A 15,287-nucleotide genomic window follows, 5' to 3' on the forward strand; every position below is an offset into this window, starting at 1 on the left:
TTCCCCTGCCAAATGCTCACTTGCTTTGAAAATTAAGCTGTCATCAGTTTTTCAGTTTGTTTTGATAAAACACTCCCATTTCCTGTAATTCATTTAGTCTGTCTGTAAGCTCTTGACTTAATTTACATACCTGCCTTGTGTTAGTCATGAGGAATAGGAAGAAACTTTGGGAGGAATGTTCTGTACTTGGATTACTAGAAATCCTTGGGGAAAAAAAGAAATTAGAAACTGGATAACTCACTAAGTTCAATGAAGATCAATCTCGTCGCCTACAGTCTTTTATCTTCAATATTAACTTAAATTTTTTCTTGGGTAGTCACTTCCTCTAATAATAAAATTTCCTCACGAATTCGACACACTTTCTCTTTCTGCTTTCTTCCCGTTCCGGAGCTGTCCCAGCTTCAGCAGCGTCATTAGCTGTGTTTCTGTTGCCAGAAAAAACGGCTATTACTGGATCTTTCAGGGACTTTGCGGTGTCCCTGAGATCAGCAGGAGGTGCTCTTCTCAATCACCATCTCTGCGGGACGGTTTAGGTCCAAATGGACTGTCCAGCAGCAGAAATTAGACTGCGATCTCGGAGTACCGAGATCGTGCCGTCACAACGTCAGCTCTCTCTTAGAAATCCTATTAAGTTCTGTCTGCTGAACTCAACCAAGTATTGATTGCATCCTATCTCGCCAGAATCTGGAGACCAGGTGATCACCAGCAGCTTACATGGCATCTGAAAGCAAACTGGCACCAATGTAACTCCTGCTGGATTGTTTTACATAGAAATATCATGTCACAATTAATATGGGAACTGCTGCATTTTGTACAAGTTGCAGTTTCTGGGTGAGCTTCACTGACAACCTACATGGATCATATTACAGTAATCATGAAGTAATGAGAGAATGAGTGACTATTGCCAGAAATGGCCACAATTAGGGTATCGGGCACAAATGGGCAAAGACATTACTTGGCATAGCTTTCGCCAGCTGCTCCAGCAATAGGTTAACTAGCAGTTCTTTCTGGCAGAGAATAAGCCCATCAGTATCTGAGATTAGTTTAGTCTTAGAATTAGTTGGTTTCTAAAACAATAGGCACTCACGGCTGATTTGAGACTGTCTGATGCTCACCAAGATCCTCAGTGCTCCCCAAGTCAAAGTTTCTACCACTTCTCATTAAATCTGGGATAGATATATACATTCACATACTGTAGACTGAAACCATCTGCCGAGTTGCTTCTAATTTAAACTATCTTCAAAAATATTTGAAGATACTCTACAAGTAATCCTCAACTTAAACTACAATTGGGGTTGGAATTTTGGTTATAAATTGCTGTGGTTGTAAGTCTGGGCACCACATGACCAGATTTGATTTTTATGACCGTTTTTATGATGATGATTCAATGATTCAACTCGGTCATTAAAGTGCAATACATTTTATCCTGTGGTATTTTGGTGGGTTTTTAAGGGAAAATGGCAAAAATTGCAAGACATAATCATGTGACCACAGGATGCTGGCAATAGCTATAAATATAAACTGGTTGTTAAGCCCCGAAATGCAATCATACAACTGTGTGGATGGCAAAACAATCGTAGCTTCAAAGATGGGTCGGAAGTAATATTGAGTGTTTGTTAAGCGACTGGTTGTAGGTCAGAGACTCCCTATAGTTGCCTTTCTGGTTAAAAATTGGGTTAACATAGCTTTATGTTAAAAGTATTTACAAGGCCAAGCTATTATGTAACAAGTACAAGATCTGTTATTATTTTTAGCAGTATGTGAGGCATGAATGAAGTATAATGAGCCATTATTTAGATAAAGCATTTCTAGATACCGGTATCTATTATTGACAAGTATCAATTTACTTGTCTTAAGTTTTCATTATTTAGTCAGAAAATTGTGTGGTATACTTTTCAGTAGTTTGCCTCTAGATGTAAGTTGAAAGGATTATATTAATTGTACTGAAGAGAGAAAACTGACCTGATACCATATGTGTGCACAAATTAGTTCAAGTTTTAACCTATGTGTTGCAGTGGCAGTCAAGCTGTGCCATCTGAAGATGGAGTGTCCTCCAAAAATGCCGCACGAAAAGGTAAGGCTGGAATATGTGCAACCTCATGGGAGGCCTGGAGGGAGGTGAAGTATTTTGAGCAAAAGTCCTATCTCCCCAGTATTTCCTTAGAAACCAATGGGAAGCCAAACAGGTCTTGCCATTTGACGTATCTGGAATAGGATGATGGAAGTATTTTCTGCTTTGTTTCAGGAGATGAAAACAGACCTGATGGGGGAAAGGAGAGTGTTCCAAAGGGCCGAAGAGGGAGCTCTGGCCGTGGTCCTGGGGACGGAGGCAGCAGAGACCATTGGCAAGATCTGGAACGGTAATATATATATATATATATGTATGTATGTGTGTATATAAATTTTGTCATGCGCCACTGTTTTAACTGAACGGAGTACACCAGTGTTTTCTCAACCTTGAAAGCTTTAAGATGCGTGGACTTCAACTCCCAGAATTCCCCAGCTAACCTTAATGGCTGGGGAATTCTGGGAGTTGAAATCCACACATCTTCAAGCGGCCACGGTTGAGAAATTGTGGAACACACCATTCCAGTTCATATTTCTTACGGAAGAGAGGCAGTGATCATAACAAATGGCGCTATTTATCTTGCACACATTTATGAATACACTGTTGTTTTATACCTGGAAAATGGGCCTGCTGGAGAACCATTAGCAGGGCAATTATTATGGAGCAGCTCAAACTCTGCCTATCTGCCATATTTTTTGGACTATAAGATGCACCTAGCTTTTGGGGAGGAAAACAAGAAAAAAATATCTGCCACTGCATCCCAGCATCCATCCGATATTCATTCGCCGCCGCCGCCGCCCATTCTAGAACAGTTGATTGTCGCTGCACCAACTCGCCCCCTCGCCCCCCCCCCCCTGCTGCAATATTCGGTGCACAGACTTTTCCACCCACTTGGGGGGGGGGGGGAGTGTATCTTATACTCCAAAAAATATTGTAATTTGTACTACTACCACACTGGGAATTTTGTTTGTGAATTATACAATGCTCTATATCCTTTATATTCTCCTGAATTGGGGCTTGGAGGTAGAGTTAATGTTCAAAGGATAACATTTTTCTCTGAATTTGCTTGCTAAATTAACATGGTAGTATTGTTCGTTTTTAGGAAAGACAGCAACGAGGAGCATGACTCGAGATCTGCATCTGAGCCAAAGACATTTGAAGAGAACCCTGTCCCCGTAAATACTGAACCTACTTTTTTTTTTTTTTTAGGGAATTACTGTCAAATACAAAGAGGATTAGGCAATTTTACTGACTAAATGGGTTGGTACATACTGGGATTCACTTGTCTTTCAGCCGTTACCAGTATCTAAATGGAAATGACATTAATGAGAAGTTGTACTGTATGCATTGTGGTTTCACTGGTAGGGTTGTCCTATCCACTGAGACATTGGTGTCCTAATAAAGTTGAGAATAGCTGCCTTTTTTTATCCCAGAACCTTTGAAGTAGAAGGCAAGCTTCCTGAGACGAAAGAAGGAATTAGTTTGATACAATAAAGTGATAGAGGTTTAAAAAAATTAAAGGCTGCTTTTAAAAGGGATGTATGTATGTATGTATGTATGTATGTATGTATGTATGTATGTATGTATGTTACAACCCCTGGTATGCACAAATACAACACATATATATAGTGTTGATAGATAGATTAGATAGATTAGATGGATGGATGGATGGATGGATGGATGGATGGATGGATGGATGGATGGATGATAGATATTCCACTGTCTTTGGGGAGCCAGTTTTTTTAGTGCTATGGAAGTTGACTTAAAATGAAAAACGAAGAATGAATTCACTTTAAATGAATTCGTATGATCACCATTTTGCTTGTTACATATAGCATTTTATCTGCCTAGAATACAGAATACCATTTATACCATTGTATTCTTTATAGAAGGTCTGAAATACAATGTACAAATCACCAAAAACCTAATACCGAGAGTCATCAGTTTTCTGATAACCTGCTAATCTTCTCTCTCTCCCCCTCCCTCCCCATTTTCTTGCAGAAATTTAGCTGTGCTAGCAAGTATGCTGCTTTGTCAGTGGATGGTGATGACGAAGCTGAAGGAGAAGAATATGCTGACTAAATTCTCCATCCCCCTCCATATTGTCTCCTAACCAGTTGCCATCCAGGAACTTTTGGAGAGCAAAACCAAACCTTTATTCAGACAAGACAGAAAAATAAAAGCCTACAAGTCAACATCTCCTGGGAGAGACCTTTCTTGAACCTTTCTTTGAAAAATAAGAAAAAAAAATGATATAGAATTTCTCTTGCATGCTGCTGCAGCCTTTAAAGTATTGAACTTAACTGGAGAAATCCCTGCAAAAAAAAAAAAAAAAGTATAGCAAGAGGGGAAAAAATGGCAGGTGTCTTTTTAAAAAGGAAAGAAAGAAATAGGCTCAGTGTGTGTTTGAATGTTACTTCACGCTGCTTCTAATCACATTCAGAGCCTCAGGTCCTTTCCATTAAGAGCTAAGGTTAGTGCTTTAGTAGGCTAGTGTGTGACTGAGCGCATCAGGAATATGGACAGCCAAACCCTGTCTCTTTCCCTCTTTTGGTAGCTTGGGTGGCTTCTATAATATAATCTCAAAGCACTTAATGCACTGGGGAGGGAAAGCTGTATTACCTTAAATTAGTTGAAAGAAGGGACAAGTTAGCTTTCAAGTTAGAAGATTACAATCTCTGCCCAACAGGTATCTCCGGAGTTTAGGTGCATGCCTTGCCCTTTTGGTATGATGGCTGGCTTCCTCCCCACCCCACCCCCACCCACCCACCCCTTTCCACAAATCATCTGCCTTTAGAAAGTGTTAGCGAGGCTGAACACAAGGCCTTTTCTCTCAGGACTCTCTTCCTGGAAGTTTTCAGGGCTGTATCCCACCCACTCCAGAAATTGACAAATTCCTTCAGTACAGAAACCACTTTTCATTCAGTTCCTGTGACATCCGCCCCCATGTCAGTAGTCACTGTGCAATGTCGGCACCGAGAGTATACCGCTAGACCAGTGTTTCTCAAACTTGGCGACTTTAAGTCCTGTGGACTTCAACTCCCAGAATTCCCCAGCCAGCTATGCTGGCTGGGGGATTCTGGGAGTTGAAGTCCACAGGACTTAAAGTCGCCAAGTTTGAGAAACACTGCGCTAGACCATGCAGAAAATAACTTTATATGTTTGAAGCTCCATCATTCTGAACTTCGAGTGACCTTCCTAAAGGTACCGTGTATATGAAGGAATGCTAGGGAGCAACTTAATTTTAGAAGATTATAAACTCTCATTGAAGTGTTTTGTGTCCGCTTTTAATCATTGAAAGGCAATCACTATAGTGTCACAAAAGTAAGAGCACCTTTTTCAAATTTGGAGCACTGTTTAAAAGAGAGCAGGGGCCGTCAAAAGACCGGTGGAGCCATCTTCATTGCATCACGTGACGGTTTCTTTCCCTCCTCTAGTTTAGGTGTGGTTCGGCAACTTGGATAGCAAAGTTTCGACTTTCCTTTTAATTTTCTTCAAAAGAATAATAGGCTATCAGAAGGTAAACTTGGGAACAGGAATTTCTGCCACTAGTTGTTTTAGCATTCTTTCATTTTTCCGAGCAAATGCATAGGGGAAGAACAAATTGCAGCACAGGGAACTGAAGCAGCACAATGGTTTATAGCCAGTTTACAGATGCATAAACACATAGGAAGGAAGTATTTGCCTAGGACTTGGCTGGATTTTATGAGATGCGTATGCATTCAGCGGGGGCTATTTTACATAATTTGGGGAGAAGAACGATGTGATTTTTACTCTTGAAACAATCTCAAGTTATATTAAATTGAGGATCCAGGCTATTGTAAAATTGGTACAGTTGGGGTCTTATTTTCATAACTTTTAAGCTACCGTTAAGTCATCTTTTAGAAATGGAAAAAGAGTATTGTCATTTCTCAACAATGGGAGATGAAAAGTGGGATGAGACCTGGTGAAGGCAGTAGATGAGCTTGAAATGCATGATTGCTTTGAGTCTTTTAACAGTGAGGAGCTGTATAGGAGAGAAACTGCTAATTTGCAAATCCCAGAAGCATTCTCTTTCTTCCTGCAATCTTGAATATTCTCTGTCTCTACTATCAGGACAGGTTCATGAGTGGATTGAGGTGCGTTTTACACATTCTGAAAAACATGTAAAATTTGTACAAAATATCTTCTATGAAAATGATTTGTAATCTGCATGGACTTCCTGGGAGATGTCTTTTATTATGTAAAATTCCCCTCCCCACCCCTCCTTGGTTTTTTGTTTTGTTTTGTTTTTCTCCAAATAAAACTAATCTTTAAAATAAGACTTCAGAGCTAAAAAGGTCCTTTTGAGAAGATGCTGCTTCTATCACAGTAGATCAGAGAAGGCTGCTCTCAGATACATGAACAAGCAGGATTCCTCCACAGATCCACAAAGAGGAATCTCTAAATTAGAGTCTTTTTAAACTACGTTAGGATTTCTCTGAGCAGTGGAGAAGCTTTACTTGAATAATAGTTTGCCTGTGATCTCCAGCTGCCTGTTGCAGGATTGTACCAAGTGTATTCCAGATTGCACCTTTTGATTCAGAACATGACAGACCTGACCAGGAACTTTTTCCTTGAAACTTTCTGCAAACTTTCTTCCCTCAGTTTGCAAAGGTTTCTTTTCCCCCCAGTAACAAACCTTAGGCTGGCTTCCTGGTCTCGGCCCTACACCCACCATCTTTTCCTTCCTCCCTAAGGATTATTTGCAGAAGGGAGTCTTACTGGATTGATACTGATGTGTGAGCAGCGCTAATATAGGTATGCTGGTGCCCTTTAACTTGAAACTAATATAGGTGACATTCATAGCTTTGGGTTTTAAAAATGCTTTCTGAAGTGTCCACATTGGTCCCTGAACATTCTGTTTAAACTATAAAAGCATATCAGTATTTCCTCAGATTTGGGAAGGAAAGGTAAAACAGATTTTGTTCATTTAACAAGCTTTATTGTCAAAGACTTGGATTCATTCGGCTTTTGTAAAGTTTTATAGTGCTTATATCCTTACCTCAAAATCAAGACATCCCCAAAATTTATTTTCTCTCTCATCTCCCTTTAGTTTTGGATTTAAGTCCAAAACAGATAATAAAGGGCAAGGCAGAAAAGCTGTGAAAAGTTACCATTTTAATATTCCTTGGCCATTTACAGTTAATTCATAAATCATCTTGGGATATGGAGACAGGAGATACCACAGACTTGGCACATGCATCTCTACTATGGCATGCAGCCTTTTTGTGAACTGGGTTGCAGTAAGTCTTAGGTGTGAAGTTCTGTTGGTCATACCAAAAGGTGGAGCCAAGGGAAAAAGACATAATTTTTACCAACATTAAAAACTCTTAGGATTATTTTGTGACTTGCTGGAAGCTTTACTTTAATTGAGTGATTCTTTATAGGAAAGAGAGTTTGGGTATACTTTGGTACAGGTAATCCTTGATTTAACAACCACACATTGAGCCCAAAATTTCTGTTGCTAAGCAAAACAGTTGCTAAGTGAGTTCCGCCTTATTTTGCAATCTTTTCTTGAATCACTGCAGTTGTTAAGCTAGTAAAACCGCTGTTAAGTGAATCAGGCTTCCACATTGACTTTGCTTGCCAGAAGCTTACAAAAGGAGATCACATGACCGTGGAAAACAGTAATGGTCATAAATATGAATCATTTGCCAAGTGTCTGTCTGGATTTTGATCACATGAACACGAAAATATTGCAGTGGTCCTAAGTGTGAAAATTACTTTTTTTCAGTGCCGTAACTTTGAACTGTCATTAAATGGAACTGTTGTAAGTCAAGGACTATATATGTGTGACTCATAAAGAATTATACATTATATAAATTATAAAGAATCATATCTTCTGAGCTAAATTTACTGCTTTGGAAGCCCAGAATACTGTGACTTATTTAAAATTTGCAATGGGCAACTCCATACTAAAAAAAATATATGCCCTAAATCTAATATAGCAAAGATTCAGAATAACTAAGGTATATATTCCTTGAAAAATTGCCCAGCTGTGGAATTTTGCTTTCCTATCTAATTTATACTACCAAGTTATTTTTATTCCACAAGAGAGAGCTGAAGAGCTGGCATCTGGCATGTTATTCTTTCCTGAGAAGTCATTTTCTGTAGCTCCAAAGAACATGGGATTAGCATTTTAGGTGGGGTTGAATTATTCAAGAGTTCCAAGCCCTTTGCACAATGAATAGATGTGAAAACGTTTCTTAAATCAAGCTCAAATTCTGGTAACTGAAGTCCAGCTACAGCCTGGGCTTCAAGGCTCTCCCTTCTTATCAGGTGAAATCTATTTAGCCTTTTCAAATAGTTTAGCAAAATATGGATAGATACAGGTTGTCCGCTTCTGCTCTAGACTGAATTGTTTGCTTTAACGGTAGCAGTGACCTCAAACTAGCAAGTGAGGTACAACTGATAGCTCTTTATATTCTGCACCCTTGGTTGCATTCCATCAAGAATAAACTCTGCAAATTAAACTCATTTATATAAAAATTCTCCTTCCAAAATTAATTGATAATCCTTTTACTATAGATATTGTGTTTCCCTGAAAATAGGGGTCTTATTTTCTTTTGACCCCCCCCCCCCCAAAAAAAACAAGCACTTGTCATTTTTGGGGAGATCTTATTATTTTTGAGGTGCAGGAGGCAGCGAGCATGGTCACCGCATGGCTGCTGCTGTGTTGCAATATTTTGGGGGGAGGGTTTGCAAGTGCTCAAAAGCCCAATTGGGCTTATTATCCAGGGAGGCCTTATTTTGGGGGAAACAGGGTACTTCGATAAAAACTTCAAACTCTTTTTAAAATTGAACTTCCCAGTTGCATCTGATAGGTCACTGGATTAAGCCATGAATATTGGCCTGACCTATCCTATTTCTCAAATGGTTTACGTGCATTCTTGGCAAAGCCAGCCTCTGACATCAGGCCAGGAAGGAGACAATGATAAGGAAGAAGGAACAGTTCTGTTCTTGACTGGCACTATAAAGGAAAATAATACAGATCTATGCAGAACTGAAGTTCAACGTTGGAATGACAATGTTATTCAGTGACCATTGTTTAAAACCATACACGCACATGCACTCATAACATCTTCCATTTCAGAATACAAATGAGCTAGGAATATGTGACACTCTACAGAATTGGGCATTTTCTTAGACACGAGAGTTACTTGCTTTTCAGTGACACCTGAGGGTTTGCTTCAGTTGAGTGCGTAGGAGTATGCAAGAATCAGGTTGAGCTAGTTCCCTGTCAGTGCTGATTTCTTAGATTTTAAAGTCCTACAGCTAAATCTCTTGCATTTGTGCCTGTATTTATTTGCATACAGGGTAAGAAAGGAGCTTCCACCTCACAAATTGGTCTGACTTGCAGAAAGAGGCTCTGCCCTGAGTGAATTATCTTCAGCACCTACCAAACCTTGGAGATTTTGGTGGCAATTCTGCCCCTTTGTTGCATACATTCTCTTGAGACACGGGATCTGCTGATCTTTTCTTCACTATCACAGAGTAATATTGGTTGGCTGTTGACTGAGTCGGGTTTTCCCTTTTTTTCAGAACCGTGTCAGCTAAAAAAAATTCCTGGAACCTAATCAAGAGGCAAAAAAAATGGCTCTGTTTAAATGAATTGTTTTCCCCTTAATTTCTTAACAGCAGCGGTCCCCAACTTTTCTGGCTTGCTGGGCTGGGGGGGGGCAGAGGAGGAAGAGGGGATAGTTCCGTGTGAGTGGTAGATGCATGCAAGTACCTGTCGTTCTTGCAAGTGGGGGTGCGCATATACACACCCACCGCTCATGGGGCCTGGTTCTGAACAAGCTGCGGTCCACTAGTGGGCTGTAGCCCGAGGGTTGGAGACTTGTGTCTTAACAGCATCCCATCAAATTTTTATGGAACTCAACAGTTCTGAGAATCACAGTTTGCGAGACCCTGCTCTAGAACATCTGCTTTTCTTGAGATACTTCCTTCTTTTGTTTGGTTTTCATTTCTATTTGCATTTCTCATGCTCATACTTTTCTTAAATTGTCAATATTGCAGTAGAAATACCAGCGGATTTGAAACGGCACAATCTGCTTCTGTGAGTCCTGTAAACATGTCAGGCTTTCATGAAATGGACTAAAGTCTTTTCTTGCTACAGATCAACCGCTGAAGGTTGCTGGCTCCACACCCACTTGTAAGGCATCCCCATTTATCTGTCAATCTTCATGGCTTTGTCTCCGGCAGTTTCAGATACTGATAAATTGACTAGCCAGGATGCTTAAACAGCCATTGACATTCTCAGTCTCAGAGCATACTATTAATTAGTTCTACCACATTTCGTGCCAAAAGAAATGCACCGACAAAGGGTTGTGGCTATTAGAATTGACAGGCTTGGAACATGACAAGAAGAAATTGGAGCAGGCATCCAATCTGGACCATGCATGTGTATGGGCTCCAACTTCTCTCTTGCTGGAGGCCTGAATCCTACTCCAACGGACTTCCATACGAAGTGTTGTTTCTTTTGCTCTTATACAGTTCCTCCTGCGCTGGAGTTCTTTAGTTGCTACTGCAGGAGTGTGCAACTGAGTTTCCACTGACTTAAGGGCTTTATGAGATTTTTGTTCAGCTTATTGAAGCCTTACTCCAAAAGCTAGTAACTAATAATGATGGGACACATTCTAGGGCTGGTATTGGGTTTCAAGAGGCAGAACTGATTCATTAAACCTCTGCTCCTTATTCTCCAAAACTTTAAAAAATGGCGTAAAATATTTCACCACGCCCACTTTGGGGGGATTGCAAGAAGGCTGCTGGTTGACTGCCCCAGAACTATAGGCACAAGTAAAGAAGAATGATTGGTTGCTATCTTCCTATTCTACTGACTTGGAATCCTCTCGAGAGCATATGAAATTCCTTTGGAACTGAGGTTCCCCAACAGTTCTCATTTCCTTGCTTATCCTCCATGTTGCTACATGTAGCTTCAAGCACCTCAGTTTTGGGTCACTGATTCAGTACCGTTCACCAATCCCCAACTGGTTGCAGAGAGTAAGCTGCATGGGGGACACACAGCATTGTGGCATGCTCCATGCAACTTAACTTGGATAGCTCCACTTAGGTTTTAAGAGTAGCCACAGATCCAAGTCAAGTGATGGAATTACCATAGTTTGCAAGACCCTGACTACTTTCAAAGGACATACCCCACAAATAGCTAGTTGTGAGAGTGCTGGTGAAAATGGGCTCTAGAGATGAGTTGGGATTGCTGCTACTAAATCATTTCCCTGCTTACATGAGCAACCTGAAGTTATGAGTTGTTTAGCACTGGGAATCCCAAAACTAACCCTACTAGGAGACATTAATTTGCCTTATTTGGGTATACACTGAAAATGGTAGCTCTGTGGACAACTATGGACCTGATCCAAATTGTTATGGGTCATACTTCAAATTTGTTTTTATTTCTTAGGGCATTGATGATACAACCTGGAATTGAGGGATGTTACCACCAGCCAGGTCAGATCATGTTCTGCTAGCCTAAAGTTCTGTGCAGCCACTCCTCCTCACAGGGAGATGGATCTATTCAATGGGCCTGCCTGAGTTGGATTGGGAAGAGAATCTGGAGTTATTCCTGAATTTCTGGTGCAGGGTTCAGTTGATGCCCTGATCACCACTTGGAAGGAGAGGTGGCCATGGTTTTTGTATTGGATCACAATTGTATAGATTCTGGAGAGGTTTTACAAGGAATTCCAGGAGGTGGAGCAACTGTGTGCTGTTGGAGGGAAACATAAGGGTGAGCCCAATCAAGATGAATATATGTTCCTTTTGCAGGAATTACCTTGCGACAGAAAGGAGGACAATTCACATTTCCCCATTTTTATTACATCCTCAGATAGTTGTCAAGGTACCCTGTAATCTACTCTCATTAGAGAAGAAGGGGCTGCATCTCTGTGAAGATTACACTAGGCATCTGTTGAAAAAATCACTCGGATTTGGTCTGAATTACACACGGGTTATGCAGTTCCCTTGGAAATGGCTCTAACATTGTGAGGCATAATTACCTGGGAAGAGTTTTGAATCAATTGATCATAAGGAAGCAGACACGTCTCACCTGTGTGAGTGCAGATATCTACATATTACATCCTTATCAGTGGTGGGTTCCTAACCGGTTTACTACTGGTTCGCTGAGAGGGCATTTTGCACATGCGCAAAAACACTTCCATTTGGACGATTGCAATACACTCCAAATAGACCTGGGTATAAATTAGTACCTTCGATGATGCCATTAAGTTGAATGCAGATTTTGCTTGAGTGGTCTTACCGGTGCCTTTAGAAACTTAAGTATCCCAAACTGTCCAGATGTAAGCGGGTCAAGAACGCAATTCAGCTCTTGCACAAGACTGGATTGAATCTAGTTGCCAATCTTGACTTTCCCTTGATGGAAAAATCGATGTTCAGATGCTGCTTTCGTCAATGAAAGCAACGGATTTGTTTGTTTTCTCTAAAAGGAACGTAGGGAGAGCGTCAGAGAGAGGAACTGAAGTTTGATTATTTTTCATATATTTCTGAAGAAATCAAAATGATGTCTCTTCCCACTGGCACAATGGTGCCTCTGCCTGCTTCCCTCGAGTTGGGCTGGTTGTGTAACGCTTTAGCCAATTCCGGTTTTCTCCTCTGCCAAAAAAAGAGATGGTGATCAATGCTTGGTTTATAAAGGGCAGAAGAAAACAGTGCTTCTTTCATTATGATTTGGACTCCCTGTGTAAAATTTCTCAAGGAAGGTCCTGGTGCAATGTCTACTTCGCCACTTTCTCTTGCTTGGTTGATCTTCAAGTTCCTAATGCAGTCTAGATTTCACTCCAGGTGTGGGTCAACAGACTAAGCATAAAGGATTGGTTTATGCATATTTTGTAAACCAGGGATTCCCAAGCAAGAGGCAGCAACAGCACCATTTCAATACTACAAAGCAGGTGTGTCAAACTCAATTTAATGGAGGGCTGCATCAGCATTGTGTTTGACCTCGGGGGGCCAGGGTGGGCATGGCCAGCTCAACACCACAACATGTCGGGGGCGCCTGTGGTGGCCCGAGCGCTCTGCCAGCAAAAACGGGTGCCCGAGCTCTGTTTTTGGCTGTAACAGCCTCCTGCAACCCTCTGCCAGCGAAAACAGAGCTCGGGAGGGCCTCACATGGCCCCATCAAGCTCTTGTTTTCGCTGGCAGAGGCACTGCAGGTCAGTCCTTCACTGTTTCCAGGGTAGCCCCGCGGGCCAGATCTAAGCCCCCCAGTGGGTCTTATCTGGCCCCTTGCCCTTGAGTTTGAAACCTCTGCTATAGAGCAATATTCCTCTCCTTGATTTGTGGTCTATTGTCTCCTAGGCTTTATAAAATGAAACTATATCAACGTTGCAATTAACCCAGGGGAAAAAATGGGTAACCAAGATTTATTGTCATAATATCACATCACCCTAAACACAGGTAGTCCTCAACACGACCACAATTGAACCCTAAATTTCTGTTGCTAAGTGAGATTTGTTATGTGAATTTTGCCCCATTTTATGGTACCTTCCTTGCTACAGTGGTTAAGTCAACCACTGCCGTTCTTAAATCAATAGCATGGTTGTTCTCTTGAATCTGGCTTCCCCATTGACTTTGCTTGTCAGAAGTTTGCAAAAGGTAGATCACATGACACAGCAATGGTCATTAATATGAACCAGTTGCCAAGCTTTACAAATTTTGATCACATGATCATGGAGATGCTGGAAAAATCATAATTGTGAAAAACTGTCATAAGTCACTTTTTTCAGTGCTGTTGCAGCTTTGGGCGGTCACTAAATGTACTGTTGCAAGTCGAGGACTATCTATACTCAAAATTATTTATTAATACAATACAATACAATAGTAGAGTTGGAAGGGACCTTGGAGGTCTTCTAGTCCAACCACCTGCCTAGGCAGGAAACCCTATACAACAACAACAACAACAACAATAATAATAATAGAAAAAAATACTTGAAAAGCTAGGCTATAAATGGAATCCATCCCCTCTAGAATGATTAAAATGCTCGAAAATAATCTCTTTTTTTCAGCAATTGTCCCTTTATCAAAAAATTGAAAAGCAATTTTTTTTGACAAGTAACAGGTATCATTGGTATAAATCAAGTGTAAATCAATGAATAAATATATTTATATTTAAAATATTTATATTTATGTAAATATATAAATATAAATCAATTATTGGTATAAATCAAGTGTAAATCAATGAATAAATATATTTCTATTTAAAATATTTATATTTATGTAAATATTTAAATATAAATCAATTATTGGTATAAATCAAGTGTAAATCAATGAATAAATATATTTATATTTAAAATATTTATATCTATGTAAATATATAAATATAAATCAATTATTGGTATAAATCAAGTCTAGATCAAATCAAGTGCAGATGTTTCCTTCCAGTGTTGCACTATTGAGTTATCCCTCGGGACTGGGGGGGAAATGTCCCTGCCTTGAAAGATTCCAAATGCTAGGACTATAAGCATGAAGACATAAGCAATTTTAATGCATAGCAAATAATTAAAAAAATAGTATTTATTGAATTTTCTAACATTTAAAAAACAAAACACAAATTTACACTTATAACAGCTTTTCCATATTGGTATTTATTTATTTCTATTTATTTTATTTCTTAGATTTTTAGACCGCCCCTCTCCCAAAAAGGGACTCGGGGCGGTGTACAGTCAATATAATAAAATCATTCATAATAATTAAATACATTTAAACTACATTTAAGATACATTTGGAGGGGGAAATAGGCTGTACTAAGAAATAAATAATTCTAATCTTAAAACATCACAATTAAAACCCCAAACCCTAAAATAAAATAAATCCCTGGGAGGTAAAACTAAGAAAGTGCCAGGCCAGCTGATTGAAACAGGTGAGTCTTTAACTTTTGCCGGAAGGAACGGAGGTCGGTGGTAGTTCGAATGTCTGGGGGGAGGTCATTCCAGAGGGTTGGGCCCATCACAGAGAAGGATCTACTCCTAGGTGTCGCCCGCTGGCATTGACTAGCAGACGGCACCAGGAGGAGCCCCTCTCTGTGTGAGCGGATAGGTCGCAGGGACGTGTGTGGTAGGATGCGATCCTGCAGGTAACTAGGTCCTCTGCCATGGAGCGCTTTAAAGATGGTGATCAATACCTTGAAACGCACCCGAAAGGCCACAGGTAGCCAGTGCAGCTCGCGCAGGAG

At 40.3% G+C, this 15,287-nt stretch overlaps 1 protein-coding gene and 1 long non-coding RNA gene across 2 annotated transcripts in view; one reads left to right on the top strand and one right to left on the bottom strand.

Moving 5' to 3' along the window:
* Positions 1–4,263, top strand: part of EIF4B (eukaryotic translation initiation factor 4B) — a 33,995-nt gene extending 29,732 nt beyond the window's left edge. The window contains exons 12-15 of the mRNA XM_081935160.1: positions 2,016–2,074; positions 2,246–2,360; positions 3,171–3,243; positions 4,070–4,263. Of these exons, the coding sequence (XP_081791286.1) occupies positions 2,016–2,074; positions 2,246–2,360; positions 3,171–3,243; positions 4,070–4,150 (328 nt within the window). The 3' untranslated portion in view covers positions 4,151–4,263. The remainder of the gene's footprint in view (positions 1–2,015; positions 2,075–2,245; positions 2,361–3,170; positions 3,244–4,069) is intronic.
* A 25-nt stretch (positions 4,264–4,288) lies between these two features.
* LOC309383043 lies at positions 4,289–8,521 on the bottom strand. The gene is made up of 2 exons (XR_014173749.1): positions 5,207–8,521; positions 4,289–5,057 (listed from the first exon to the last, which is right to left on the bottom strand). It is a non-coding gene; the product is annotated as an uncharacterized lncRNA (long non-coding RNA).
* Positions 8,522–15,287: the final 6,766 nt, after the last annotated feature.

Source organism: Natrix helvetica (assembly GCF_964273705.1).
Source record: "Natrix helvetica genome assembly, chromosome: 1".
Lineage (NCBI taxonomy): Eukaryota > Metazoa > Chordata > Lepidosauria > Squamata > Natricidae > Natrix > Natrix helvetica.